Source organism: Haliotis cracherodii, unplaced genomic scaffold, assembly GCF_022045235.1.
Source record: "Haliotis cracherodii isolate W230 unplaced genomic scaffold, xgHalCrac1.p SCAF_14, whole genome shotgun sequence".
NCBI classification, from domain to species: domain Eukaryota; kingdom Metazoa; phylum Mollusca; class Gastropoda; order Lepetellida; family Haliotidae; genus Haliotis; species Haliotis cracherodii.
The window spans coordinates 11,887,792-11,904,029 of NW_027266269.1; the positions used below are offsets into that span (position 1 = coordinate 11,887,792).

At 39.4% G+C, this 16,238-nt stretch overlaps 1 protein-coding gene across 1 annotated transcript; it reads right to left on the reverse strand.

The window, feature by feature from the left end:
• Positions 1-491: 491 nt before the first annotated feature.
• Positions 492-13,979, reverse strand: LOC139460556 (probable methyltransferase-like protein 24). The gene is made up of 8 exons (XM_071242025.1): positions 13,905-13,979; positions 10,830-10,886; positions 10,584-10,661; positions 3,847-3,914; positions 2,890-3,018; positions 2,282-2,356; positions 1,490-1,625; positions 492-788 (listed from the first exon to the last, which is right to left on the reverse strand). The coding sequence occupies exons 1-8, from the start codon at positions 13,977-13,979 to the stop codon at positions 492-494; spliced, it is 915 nt and encodes a 304-aa protein (XP_071098126.1).
• Between the last annotated feature and the right edge of the window lie 2,259 nt (positions 13,980-16,238).

The window sequence follows — 16,238 nt, forward strand, 5'->3', positions numbered from 1 at the left end:
ATAAACACATATACTGAATAGAGAAGTCATCTGTGATTATATGACCTACAGGTTGATAGTCTTGCTTGAGGGCGAATGGGATTGAATACGCTCACCTTGTCGCGAACCGCTGGTATGATGATTAGTTTATATTGAGTCATAAACACATCCTCATGATTTAGTCGGAATCGTACAATCGAGTCCGCTTTTTAAGAGATTTCTTGTGGTTATGGAAAGGGTTTTGTTGTTTTTATTTATTGGCATAGTACTGAACACATAGTAAATGTAGTTTTACAGCGACAGACACACATGTAGATCAAGGATGTCCTGTTATACTGATCTGAAGGTATCGTCTCAGAGCAATACATGGAACAAAAGACGAGAGGGTTTAAATTTTCATTTGTTTGTTGGTTGGTTGTTCACGCTGAAATCAGCTATATGACGGCGATCCGGAAATTTTGAAGTGTCGGCAGACTTTGAAGTGTTGGTCTGAAAATGATCAAATATGGCATTTACTGTATGTTGATATTCACATAATGAATCTCATAGCAACCTGTCCTTATGACAGGAAATAAATTATTTTTAAATCCACAACGATGATTTTTGTGGACATAAAACTTCCTAAATCCTTTATCATAGATGTCTTTCAAAATGTTCAGTTTGTTTAGGCAGTCATTCTTAGTGTCACAGTGTCCGTGGTATTCCACTAGAAACTGCTGGACTTTAGACAGTTCCCCTGATGAGATCATGTTGGGCAGCGCTGGCCATTCTGAACCTTCAACGTCCATCTTGAGAACATCAATGAATCTCTGGAAAACAAAAGAAGGATCTTACTGTATCACAAATTATCCTTACACATTTAAAAATTATGTGAAATAGGGTTCAATGTCGTGTTCAAGGTCATGTCACTTATAGCGACATGCACGTGTATGTGTGGCTGACGTATGCCTGTTTTATTGTGCTAGCCCACTGGGATACCATGCCACAATTTAATGTGGATATCCCACACACATTATACTGACTCCTAGCCGATCCATCATTGTTTTACCCCTTAATGCCGAGCGCCAAGAAGTGTAACAACACGTGTCAACTTGTAACGTCATTTTGAACTGCAAATATGCGCAAAGAGTCCCCAGAGAGTCCATTCTCTCTTATCTTATCTCTGCTCTTCAGAAATTACTTTGGGATAACACGTTCATGTTAATACGTGTTTCAATTGTGTTTACTCAAGATAATTTCTTTACACCAATAACGGAATATGGCACACATAATATAAAACTTGGGGCGACTAAATGGGTCGGGTTGTAAATGCTCATCAGTGGATTGTCTGGCAACGAACAAATGAATGATACGAATCTTCATCTTCCATTGGGGGTCATTTAAGTTAAACGTCCTCATTTCGCCCGAACATTGACAAGAGTAGAGACATTAATAACAAAAAGTTATAAATTGATTTGTGGAGGTTTCTTATTAATGATGTAAAATGTCATAATATTTCCGTATCACTGACCCCTGTGTGGTTCAACATTTTCTTGAAACTGGTCAATGAATGAAGATCCCAGGAACCCTTCTTGTAGTCCTTTCCATCAATACCTAAACTTAAAAACCGCACCCGTGGTGATCTCTGGTAACTTTTCTGTTTCATACTGAAATATGATGCACGTGTCATTAATATATTACAGCAGTAATCAGAGACAATGGCAAAACTGTCCACAATGATCTATTCAAAAAGATCAACATGTTATCCCACGTCAGGTATTTTAGTTACAATAAATGTTCCCAACCGATCTCAATAGGTATATTATAAGTTGTCGCACCAAACGCCCCGAGGATCGGTTGTCAACGAATTTATCTTACCGACATTCATTCATAAAGGTTCCGAATATATGTACGCAGTTTCACTGCGTTAACAAAACACTTGTATTGAATGAAAAAAAAGAACATAACGAATCGAGTTACTTCCCTTTACCCAATACGTTCGGACAAACTTGGTTTATTTCAGACAGTCCTCGTTATGAGTTCTTACCCCGTGGGGATTCCTGGTTAGAATTGGTCCTCAGCAACATGTTCTGGTCTAAAGAGCCGACTTCATGATTCGGGTGATCAGGCTCGGTCATTTGGTTGATTGCATGTCATCGTACCCCCACGGCGGGTGACGTTGCTCAATATCAATCATTGGTTTCTCAAGGCTCAATTAATAAAAAGCCGCCGACATTGCTGGAATATGGCGGAGTGTGGTGTTAAACAACAAACAAACCAGTGCATAACGTATAAGTAGGTTTGAACAAGCGCCTGTACAAACCTCGGATCAAAGGAAAAGACGTCACACTCATAGTTTTGGGCCGTTTCATCGTCAAAAGAAAAATCGTTGTTGATTCTGTAGTAAAACAACAACAATATTACTTCGCTGTGAAAAGTTTTAGAATATGCGTGTCTTATCATGTTACCAGTTAGGTACAATACGGCGTGGGTATACATGCACGGCAGTGCACAACAGTAAAAAGTAATAGCTTTAAAGACAGATCATTTATTCCGATACTATACATCATTCAAAATGAAGGATGCATGCGTTATTGACCCTTCAAAGTACATAAAACACAATAATTCAATTACATACAATTACATGAACAACTGTTTGTTTTCACACAATCGAGAATTTAGATGCCTCGACGCTGATTGGCTGATTATCATGTTTTCCTGGTGCGGTAACAGATCTGAATTCTGTGAGATTATTTTTAAAGGGTCCATATTGTAGAACTAAACATTTTTTTACATTTGAAAAGGACACCATAGTGCCCTACATCCCGATTTAAAGTGTTTCGTTGGCTTCATACGTTGGGCATGCCATTGTAATCAGTGTTTGTTTCTGTATCTAAGACAACTTAATATTCCAGTCAGGTGACAACTCACCCAAAGGAATACACAATGCAAGGCTTTACTGGTCGGTATTCTGCGTCATCACATATCTCCCAGCCTCCGTCTCCGAGTTTGCCCATGCGCAGCTTTCGCTTGCACAACATATCTACGTTGTCAAGGTAACTGAATAACAAGTAGAGTTACACATCTTTACACACTGTAAAGTTCCAAATGGAGTAGGTGGTCAGGCTCTGTGATCCTGGTTGATTATGTGCAATCGGACCCCGACGGCGTGGATCGTTGCTTGCAAGATCAAGCCCTGAATTGTCCGGTCCAGATTATTTACAGGCCGACATAATATAACTGGAATATTGCTGGGCAAAGAAGTATTGTATCATTTAGTGCCCAAACATTTCGCAACCTTGACTTTTATTGAGCCTGATTAACACAGATTGCACCCATGAGCGAGATACAGACAAAGGCGTAATCATGATATTTGTTGAAGTCCTTATAAAATTATTGTTCTTATCAGCATCAACGTCATGATTTGCACCAACGATATATGTTAGACCACCGTTTGCACATTGAAGGACCCACCTCTGTAAATAATTGTGGTGTTGCATTACAGTTGCCGTAACACTATGTCACAGACACTGGCATGGTACTGAGAAGATTATCAGTACGAATATGGGATTCGAACCCACTATCAACGGTTCTCCCTGATTATGTTTCGAGGTTTGTCATACCCCTGCTCGTGGATTTAACGAAATCGGTAAAACGTCTAAGACCTGCATCATGTCGGGCTTTCCTCCCACATCAAGCTGGTACGCCGTGATGTAGCCGAAATACTGTTCAAAGAGGCAATACACCAAACTCACTCACTAATTCACTTTCATTGCAAGAATATTGTACTGATTTCTGTCCACAGTAGTCAAGAATATTACACAATCGTGTTCGTTAACTCATGACAATATGTCCATTTCTGTTACTGTATCCACCTAATACACCTACCTGTGGTACGTTTTGAATGCTTCACTGATGGACATTTTCTCTATTACATCTTTCTCCGGTAGGCGAACCTAAATGAGGGAAATATATGTAATAATTTATGATACCAAATAATAATGGTTAAGACTCACATTCCACAAAGCTACTGAGGCGTTACGCCTATTATAGGTTCGTCTTTAGGGACTGTAAGACTTCATTCCGGGTCAGAATATAGGTCCCCAAGAGCCTATGCTTGTCTCCCTGTGGGGACTGCGGGTCAAAATATAGGTCCCCAAGGACCTATGCTTGTCTCCCTGTGGGGACTGCGGGTCAAAATATAGGTCCCCAAGAACCTATGCTTGTCTCCCTGTGGAGACTGCGGGTCAAATTATAGGTCTCCAAAAACCTATGCTTGTCTCCTTGTGGGGACTGCGGGTTAGAATATAGATCCCAAAAACCCTATGCTTGCCTCCCTGTGGAGACTGCGGGTCAGAATATAGGTCCCCAAAAACCTATGCTTGTCTCCCTGTGGGGACTGCGGGTCAGAATATAGGTCCCCAAAAACCTCTGCTTGTCTCCCTGTGGGGACTGCGGGTTAGAATATAGGTCCGCGGTAGCGTATAATTCTCTCCCTTTTAGTGTTTCGGGTAAGAAAGATGTACACTTTAACGTATGCTTGTCGCCACCGTCATATTAATAGCTGAAATATGAAGCTTTGTGCAGCGTTAAAAAACTAGCAAACAGTACTGGTCTCAGTTAATCCGGACACTCCTCGTTACGAACAGTACAGGAAATATGGAGAGTACTGTTACATTACTCACGTTGGGTTAAGGCCCTTTTTGCGGAAAACTTAATGGCGATCACTATCGGTTTTAGATATGGTCAAAAGGTGTCGCGATGGGGAACTCACCAGTAAAACGACAGATATTTGAGGATGAAGAATTGTTGGAATTAAGCTGTTGACTTAATTGTCTCTTGAGGATGTTATGGACCTATAATTCCCTTTGGGGTAGCAATGCCATTAATGTGTTTCAAGTAGCGACACACGCATTGATGAAGACTATGCAGGTATAAACTGAAATGAAAGCTGCTGCTCCTATCAATACAAAAACACTTGCGCCAAACAAAGAGCTGAATGATCTAAAGGACTATCCGATGTGCATTTGTAGAAGTGTCTCGGCCGAAGTTCCATGGATGGCCTCCTCGACCAAGATGAAGGTGGACGAAAAGTTGAAGGTGAGAGGCACCTGATTTCGTCACAAAGCCTAGGTCGTTTGTGACGAAACTCAAAATCGAGGGTTGTCAACAATTGTATCTACGGACATCTAAGATGAAGCCTTTACCAGAACAGGTCAAGTTGACGCAATCGGTATCTGCAAATGCTCATCTACTTCAAAAGCTTATGGATTAAGGTGACGCAGAAATTACAGAAATTAAAGAGTATTTGGAATATACAGCAGAGATAAGGGATCTTTGCCAGATCTTCTTTCTGCCATCGGTGATGCTGCTTGACAACTCACATCGTCATCAGCAAGCACAAAAAACAGTGATTATTTGAACCAGAGCATTGAGACTATTGAGATACTGAGACTACTTTTAAATATTACCAATCTGCTTCTGATCATGAGAATGCACAATTGGTTGAAGTTCAAATCATCACTTCAGAAATGAAGCTTGGGGTTAGGTAGCGGTGTATTAGAACCCTGGCTGCCTTGGTGCTATTACAAAAGGTTTAGGAATGTGAGACTGATTCCTGATTGTTTTGATCAACGCAAAAATACCAACATCACGAAATCGATGCTCCTGTTAAATTGTTGCCAAAGAGTTTTATGGCAAGGATAGACATTACAGTGACTGAGTGACTGAGTATGGTTTTACGCAGCTCTTAGCAATATTCTAGCAATATCATGGTGGTGGACAGTAGAAATGGGCTTCACACACTGTACCCATGTGAGGATCGAATCTGGGTCTTCTGAGTGACGACCAAACGCTTTAACTACTGGACTACCCAACCCACCCTAGATAGACATTAGAAACCAGTTATGAAGCAAATGGATTGAAACCGTGTTTCAAGAACGCTAATATTCCAACCTATATGGTGGATACAAGGTTTCCTTTTGGGACATCTAACAGACCAGATATATTCCACAGACTTTCTTCTTCGGTCAGAATGATGATGGAACACAGAGGTTTCATAGTGGTTGTGTATCCTGATGACTTTCCAGTGATTGGTGACACAAAATCTCAGTAGTTCAATGCATTATTGCTGATAAGACAGTGCGGCCTTGTCAAAAGCTTGGTTTTCTTGGCATTGAAATTGACAGAACAAGTGGTACAGCCTAAATCCCAGGCTTTGGAGGAGGTTAAAGGACATTTGGCAAATTGGGTCAGCAAAAATATAATAAAGGTGAACTAAATTGGGTTGCATGGATGGTTCATGGTGGACGAGCTTTCTTATGCAGACTGATTAATTTAATAAACAACAAAAGGCGCAGTCGTCATGTAAGACTCGATAAGAGTGAGAAGGAAGACATCATGAAGTCCATTTAATTTCAAAGAAAAAATGTACCTCAGATGCATGTCAAGAGGGTGGCGCAGTACGTTATGGAACAGACAGGTTCTATCGCAACTCGAATTTGGATTTTCCAGAAGTTAACTGAACACATATCAATGTTAAAAAAATCTTTATCGTCCATCTGTCAGCTAAACGGTGGTGCAGCAAATGGAGAGCGGATTGTTGTACATAAGACAACGTGTTTACTATGTATGCTACTAATAACTTCACATGCAGAGGTCCATTGTGATAAGCAGTGTGAACCACATGCCTGATATTATTTGCAGAATCAGTGGCACAACAGTGGCGGATGACAGAACAGAACACCGACAGTTTAAACGAGCAACATATGCTGAGACTACAAAACAGACCTATCCATCTCTGAATAATGTTTAGGTATGATTCTGTTTCTATTTGGGTGTACGCCAGTGCTTGCAAATATGAGTACATTTTAGCAGGATCCCTTTGTTCCTCAAGTATTCCAGGATATCTGAAGGTACTGAGACTTTCACATCTCGAATTTGGATTGCAGAACCCCTTGGATAACTTAGAAGAGAAATCAATTTAGAGAGATTATCAAGTCCTTGCACAAGTCAACTATGCTTCCTGAATCAGCCAGTGGCGTAAGTTCCAGAAAGAAGACCTATCTGTTGATGAATGATGTTATTTTCCACAGCAGGGGATTTGATTACGGTGACTGTTCCACACATCTACAAAAGCCTTACAGTTTGGACAACGTGTGCTTCGTTTACCTCTGGCAGCTCTTTCAAACACCAACAGTGTCCTTACAGACTGTGTCCCGTGTCAGCCTTGCATAGACCAGTTTTCTGCTGCTATACAGAAGGCAGCAGTTCCCTTGTTCTCCGATATGAATGCTGGTGGTGGGGCCAAGTGCTTAACATACAATAGTTTTGTATGGACCTTGAATTTTTACCTGTTCTTGTGTGGTTACAAGTCAAGTGATTATAGTTGTCCCTCTTTTCGGAGTGGAGGTTGCTTATTTCCTTTCGCAGTAGGGGAGTCTAACACTCTTATTAAGCTCAGAGGTGACTGGCGCTCATAGTCCTATGAACGATATGTCTACATCAGTTACAATAACTTGGCAAGACAACTTAATGAAGCAATCACATTTTGACTCTAATAATAACAAGAATTTTACGTAAGTTAAATTTTTTTTCTTCCACTTAGTGGTATTTGGGGTTTTGTTTGGAATTTGTTCTGTATTACACCCAAATGATATTTGTTATTCTTTACATGTTGTTCATGTTTTGTATAGGTGTTATACATCACACTTTCTCCTCGACGATGTCACAGAGAAAGCACAGAGATTAACAAAGTTTCATTGTGTAGGAAGTACGATAGACAACACTTTGATCCCACGTGCGTGGGTTGGCAAATGTCTTTATCGTTATAATGAAATATAATGTTTTGTTAATTTTTGTAAATTGAAAAACCGTTAACTTGGAAACGCTGACTCTAACAAACGTGTGCATGTGTGCAGGATGATATTCGGGGAAATATTAATCAAGTCGCCTTGATTGGGAAATCTCTTGGATTAACAAGGGTTGACTTCAATCATAATCTGAAGATGTAAGATTCATCATTAATTAACTAAAATGTCATTGGAATAAATATGTAACGACTCACAAATTTAGTTTATGCAACGTTGGTTATGTTTTAGATATTTTGTTTGTAGGACGGGCCTAGCGAGGTTGTACCAAAGTTACTTTATTTGACATTATCTCATAGTATCTAGCACAGCACTTGTGGAGATTACTCGTGGCGATTCAGGGTAAGAATATAGATCCCCAGCAACAGGAGCGTGTCGTGAGAGACAACTAAATAGGTTGGGTGGTCAGGCTCAGTGACTTGGCTGACTGAATGTCGATACATTCCGTGGATCGGTGTTCATGATGTTTGTCACTGGGCTGTCAAGTCGAAATATTGCGGCGTTAAACAACTAACAAACAAACAAATCAAGAACATTTCCAACTGTCCATTTCATTGGTTTCCGAATATTTTGTTGTTGTTTTGAAATGTTTTTAATCGTGTATTCTGGGCTTCTAAGTATGCTGCCCCTGTCTGAAAATAATACAACCCTCGATCACTCATCGATCTGTGAATTCGTAATGAATAAACCTGATGTTGACATGAAGATGGCGATTATATAGAGAATGTTTACATGAAGATGACCATGTCATAAATGGAATGTATACTTAAGAATTGAACTTCACTTTGTGTGAGTTTATTGGAGTATGCACCTTCAATGTTTGGCCCTCACTCTATGAAGGTTCATACTCCAATAAACTCACACAAAGTGAAAGTCAATTCTTATAATTTTCTATCACAATTTCGTACCTCAAAGGATGTAGACCAAGATCGTAACACAATTTTATTTAGTACGTGTGACTTCATGTTTACACTGACATTTCAAGAATACGGTCTCGTGAAAAACGTATGAACGTCAAATTGTGTCGTTCATACACTTATGTGACCGACCTCTCGTCCAAAGGAAAAGCCGTATATCGTGTAAACTTCAAATTAAAAAAATATATGTAGATGGCGATATTATATATATAGAATGTTGACATTTAGGCGGATATATTATAAATAGACGGAATGATGTGAATAGTACCAGGCCAGTCTAGATGTGAATGGTATCAGGCTACTCTAGATGTGAATGGTATCAGGCTACTCTAGATGTGAATGGTATCAGGCCACACTAGATGTGAATGGTATCAGGCTACTCTAGATGTGAATGGTATCAGGCTACTCTAGATGTGAATGGTATCAGGCTACTCTAGATGTGAATGGTATAAGGCCAACCTAGATGTGAATGGTATCAGGCCACACTAGATGTGAATGGTATCAGGCCACACTAGATGTGAATGGTATCAGGCCACACTAGATGTGAATGGTATCAGGCCACACTAGATGTGAATGGTATCAGGCTACTCTAGATGTGAATGGTATCAGGCTACTCTAGATGTGAATGGTATCAGGCTACTCTAGATGTGAATGGTATAAGGCCAACCTAGATGTGAATGGTATCAGGCTACTCTAGATGTGAATGGTATCAGGCCACACTAGATGTGAATGGTATAAGGCCAACCTAGATGTGAATGGTATCAGGCCACACTAGATGTGAAAGGTATCAGACCACTCTAGATGTGAATGGTACCAGGCCACTCCAGATGTGAATTGTATCAGGCCACTCTAGATGTGAATGGTATCAGGCCACTCTAGATGTGAATGGTATCAGGCCACTCTAGGTGTGAATGATATCAGTCCATTCTAGATATGAATGATACCAGGCCAGTCTAGATGTGAATGGTATCGGGGTTCTCTAGATGAGAATGGTATCAGGCCACTCTAGATGTGATTAACACAGGCCACTCCAGATATGAATGGTATCAGGCCACTTTAGATGTGAATATTGTCAGGCCACTCTAGATGTGAAAGGTATCAGACCACTCTAGATGTGAATGGTGCCAGGGAGTCTCGATGGGAATTGTACCAGGGAGTCTCGATGTGAATGGTATCAGTAAAAGTAAAAGTAGGTTATTCCAAACATAAAAATAGAAATGAAACATTTAGAATAAATAAATAAATACAATGTGGTTATACAAGAGAGAAGTGGGTACGGTTGAGAAAATGGTATATGGCAAAGCATCTTTCTGTGCCTAGTTGCGTTCCTGTGTCAGGATCCAGTTTTTGCGGGCACGTAATCCAGGTTTGCCCTGATTATGGTCCTCACTATTTCTCTCTGCGCTAACCTCACACGTCATCACATCACTCACATGCATGATGTTCCAAGTTACCTTAAACTAGATTATATGACATACAAATAAGTGGGTGATTTTTGTTTAACGCAGCTTTCAACTGTATTTCAGTTATGCCACAGAGTATTCGCGTTGGTGAAACCCATGAGCAAACTGTGATTCGAACCAAGGATCATAGTTTTTACTGGGACGCATAACGGACGCAATTCCGCACAGCCCGAAGCATTTACTACATGGAACTCATGAACATGGCCATGGTGCTGACAAACCTAGAAACATCCCCAGGACTATGCAGGATCAGAACCCCAGATTACAGGTTTCCGGCACTTCTAAGGGAGACAACTCTGCACACTAAATTTTAGGCGCCTTAGATTGCTGGGCCACCCGTGCCGCCTCATAAGAGATAATGAAAGGTGGTGCTATACCTGTCCTTGCTGGCGAAGATCCTTGAGTGGTCCGTCCATGTTTTCTTCTAAATGCAACGCCCAATTTGATTTTCGGTACTGAAGTAGAGATTTTTCAACATTCTTTGAACGAATAATTGTTTTTTTTAAACTATACCACTGCTCAGGACTTACAAGTGATTTATTCGATTTCATCGTTTATACTTTGAAAGCTACTGTTTCTAAGGTTACTTTTGTCTCATTTATGTCATGTAGTTGCCCGGTCACCTTGAGTTGGGTCGTCGTACTAGCATCTAGATGGGCCTTCTGTTCTGTGACTCGATACTGGAAAAAGAAGAGGCTCCAACTTTTAATTTCATTTTATTTTTAAGAATAAAAACATCGCCATTAAATTTAATAATAGCCCAGTTCAAATTTTACACATTAAAGTAGTAAAACACCTAATATAAGCTTTAACTGATGTCTTTAGCATGGTGTGGAGTGTTTTCTATATTGCATACAAGGGACCGTGCCGTTAATATCAGTCAATCCTTATAAATCAATTTAGTGACATTTTCACTTGAAAAGAGGAACATCGGAAACAAATATCACAATGTGCTTAAAATCCCAATTGGCGAATGAATACATGTTAGTGACAGTGAAAACACTATTTTCAACACTGTCAATAAAGCGTCAAACATACCTACGGGAGACACCCCTAATTAAATTCAACCAATCAAAAGCCCGTAAAACAACTGGTAGTGAGCAGGTAAACAGACAATGACCTTATTGACGTGAGATTGAGATTGTGGATATCACAAAAAGATAAAAACAGTGATTGAGCAAAATCTTTTCTGTACTTTATCTAGAATACTTTGAAGTGTTCCTGTGTTCTTCGAGACAGAATAAACAAATGTGCATGACGACACGGAATATAGTAATGACCGCCATTGTGGCACATCAATTATTGGTGACATATATCGCGCCATGCGGCGCATCAATTACTAGTAACAAATATGTCTCCGCGTTGCGCGTCAGTAAGTCCTTCTTGATCTGTCAGCGGCGTTTGAAACAATAGACCATGCAAGGTTATTATTTCGTTTGGAAAATGACAATGGTTTGAGCAGCACTGTCCTGGCGTGGTTTTCCTCGTAACTGACAGGTAGGACACACTCAGTTCGGATAAACAAGACTGTCGAACAGCGAACGTCTCACATGTGGTGTGCTTCAAGGGTCTGTGCTGGGACTGATCTTGTTCACCATGGGCATTCGGTAGGGCATTTGATATCAGTAGAGCATGTGGCTCATCACTTTTATGCAGAGGATTCACAATTAGTTGATTTCAGTCCCCTCCTCGACAATCAGATTTCATCTTTGAACAAGATGGAAAGTTGTCTAAAAAATGCCAAATCCTGGATGACTGCCAACATGCTTAAGCTGAATGACGATAAAGCAGAAGCAATCGTAATCGCTCCGCCCGAGAGACAGCATAAATCTCATCAAACCAACCTCACAATTGGACAATCCTTGATTCCTTTTTCCTCACTTGTCAAAACCCTTGGTGTATTTATTGACTCCAATCAAATGACCAACTTCTCCTGTATGTTCCAAAATACAGACCAAAGTCCTTCGGTGCTCGATCCTTCTCTCATGCTGGTGGAACTCCCTTCCTTTCAGCCTCAAAAGTGCAACTAGAATCACTGTGTTTCAGTCTGGACTCAACACATACTTTTTTTAACGCTACAACTGAATGTGTATATTTTTACTATTTTATTGTCCCCTCTCTGTTGTACATATGTACATATGCTGAATTTTGCGCATTGAGCATGTCCCTCACTGATGTGGATTTTGTCATATATCATTAGAAACGGACTCGACAAGGAGATTCTAGTTTTTTTAGTGTGGATCCTCCATTGGCAATGCGTTCAAGGTCATCCATGTAAAGGAGGTGAGTAAGGGGTGTTGGGGATCTGTGCTGAGGAGGTCCAGGATGATAACCTTCCTCTTTGCTAAGCAAAATGCTTAAAGGATTTAATGGCAAACAGAAAAGCAAAGGACTGAAAGAATCGCCGTGCAATATTTCTCTTCTAATAGAAATGGGTTCCGAATCGAAGTCACCACCTGCCCCTGCAAATACATCTCAAGTTGAGTTGACCACCAATTCAATAAAGACTTGAGTAAAACAAGCATTCGCTCGGGGAGGTCAATACATTCTACTTCAAAATCCATTCGTGAGGTACAGTATTATTATTATCATTATTATTATTATTATTTACATATTTGCCATGTTTTTCCTCAATCTTGTCAATAAAATTAGTGTCAAAGGGGACAGAAAATTCAATGATATAAATGATTTCATTGGATTTATCAAAAAGGACAAGATGAGGTTTGTTGGCCTGGATAGGTCTGAGGCTGTAAATGGGCCTATTCCAAAGGATTTTGTATTTATCATTTTCCATGACGCCCTCTAATATTATCATTATTATCTGTAACATATCGCTCCAGACAAATGCAATATAAATTGCTGTCTAATGGAAGTGCCCCTTTGGCGAGATGTAATCATGAACATTTTATCCTTATTATGGATGAAGCTACGTACTGATGATTTGTTGAAACGAATAAACACACAGAAACAAACACACCTTAATAATGCAGAGTGAGTTGAAGTTACGGCGTACCAGAGTGTTCAGAGCTATAGATATAATGCTAAATCCCACCCCTTCTTAACTCTTTGTTCTGTTCCCACAACTGAAAGAAACCCTCACCAGCTCAATGACACAATATAAGCGGCGAATAGTTTGCCCTGCCTTAAAAGGCTACAAAGCTAAAACCATTTCCGTGTCACCGAAACTTGCATACTAAAAATTCGTAAATGGGATTTACAATTCGGATATGACCTTACCTGCAGAATTTTACCAACACAAAGACTTTAATAACAATAGCCTCCTGTGAAAGCAGTAAAACTGCTGTTGCGTCGTGGATTCATAGCTATGTTTTCATCTTATTAATATTTGGGGGACGGGTGGCCCAGTCATCCACACGGCCGCAATTCGCTGTGCAGAGTTCCGTACCGTAGGCCTCTCAGAAATCCATGGTCGTGGGTTCGAATGTCGTGTCTTGAAGCAGACTAACCCTATTTAAGTACACTTGTATGGGGAAGAATATCTAAATCATTTGCTCACATTCTGTTCTGTTAACAAAAGTAGCATTGTTTCACTAATGTATGGGTTATACACACATATTGTTTCCCGAATTATGTGCAAAATTTTTTGTGTTTTATGTGCACCACCCTCACAACCGCTTTCAATAAGACATCCCTCTTCTTTTCAAACCAGTTATGAAATAGATTGGAGAGCAACTCACCTGAGTGATGATAAGAAACAGGGCGCCACAGCCAAACCCAACCATGAATCCGATAGGTGCGATTTTCAACTTCATTCTCCCCTCACAAACGAGACGTCTCTGTGTAGCCACCAGGCGAATATCCAACTGTGGTCAGGATATCAGAGTTTACAGAAATCGAAATGACGTCATATGTATAACAGCATCACGACTTTGCATTGTATCCACCAGGAAGTAGACCACGTTAGCAGTACAACGTGCAAATGAATATACATTGTAGTCAAAACCCGATTCTACTAATTCGAAGTCGTTTGAGCCTACGAGTCCTGTTAATTCGAATCAAGGGAGCGATGATATTTGAAATGAAAAGTATATGTTTCAAATAGGAAATGGTCAATATAATATTGTGAATGTTGTGTGCTAGAAAGCACTCATATGTCGTTATCTATCAGACCAGCAAAACATACGTGTAGGAGTGTGTATACAGATCCGATATAGGAGTGTACAAACAGATCCGATATAGGAGTGTACAAACAGTTATGATATAGGAGTGTATATGCAGATCTGATATTGGAGTGTGTATACAGATCCGACATATGAGTGTATAAACAGATTCGATATAGGAGTGTACAAACAGATCCGATATAGGAGTGTATATATGCAGATCTGATATTGGAGTGTATAGACAGATCCGATATAGGAGTGTACATTCAGATCCGATATTGGTGTGTATATACGGATCCGATATGGGATTTAAATCTTTATGTAAACAAATACACACTCATTTCAAGCAGAGCATTACAAAGGCATTAGTTAATGCTGCGAATGATAGCAACTGTACAACATTTTTGAGACTTGTTAAACTTTATATTACCGCACGCTCACAGGACTCTAGCTTCGCACCCGCAACTTGGGTAGATTATTGTAAGGAATTACTTAATCCAGTGTCAATAGGGGATGAGAATTTCTCAACTGAAGTCAGTGAGTTTCTTCAACATCATAATGATAGCTTTTATTGATTTCGAAAAGCATTTGATATGGTTGATAGGAGTAAGTTAATGTATATTTTATTGCAAAATGGTATTCATGGCAAGATTTTATGTATTATTCAGAGTATGGGTAATCATGTTAAAGCAACTGTAACATACGATTATGGCAAGAAAATTACTGAGTATTTTGATAGTTCATGTGGGGTAGTTCATGTGGGGTAAGATAATACGTTTTCTGTTTTATGCAGTTAAAAGTATATATTTATTAACACTGTAAACGTATTCACTTCAAAGTCATATACCACCTTCGAACTTTGCGAGCGAGTTGAATGGTCTATGTCCATTGGAACGAAATATAGTACGAGTGTATACCTTTTTTTTATTTGGTGAAATACACGTACGTTAGGTAAATATGACTATAAAACGAATTTCTTTTTAATTCCTTTCATTCAAAATGTCTTTGGAAATGAAATCATGCTTGAAATATAGAGCTGACTTGATGGGAGATGCAACGTTAGCCAGCTGTGACTGTACATGTGGACACACACTGCACCGATTACAACATACATGTAGGATCTTTGTACAAGGAGATATATACAGGAAATAATAAGTAGCAATTCCCTGTGTAGCAAGTACATGTTTGCAGTTCTGCTTTCTGAGACACACTGATGTAAGTATCTACTACAACTAACAATAAATCTATATAATAAAATTTAAAAAATAACTCTCTGCTGAAATGTGTGGCGCCAATCATTCGATTGGGTAAGAATCGTACAATGTATGACTGGACGACTCAAATATTCATAACCGATACAGAGAAAACAGCCAGATTTTAGTCACAGTGCTATCACATGACAATTGAACATTTTAATTAGCAGATAAATTAGAGTAAGTGACTACATGTACGTGTTTCCTATTGTATGTACTGTTATATTTAGCAATGTAAATATTTTTGTGAGGTGAGACTCAAATGAACAATCTGTCTGTATGATTGTAAATTAGTCCGACTCTGTAATTAGATACGACTTTCTCTTAGGCGAGTGACATTGTGTATTCAAGAGTTAACTGCCCTTATTATAAAATATAAAAAGAATATATTTTACTGAAGGTCTTAGTCAATACATATGTAGACAAGAGACACGATATAAGTGGATCATAAATCAAATATTCATGGCAATAAAAATATTTAATTGCAGCATTATTATAGCTGGGATATTTTACAAACTGGTGTTTACATGCATTTGTCAAATATTACATGTACCTCAATCCATTCACAGTATAGCATCATAGTATGCATTGTACATGTTTGGAGACTATTGTCATGCGTTGACGGCGTGAAGTCCCATATAACTCCTAATTAGTGCCA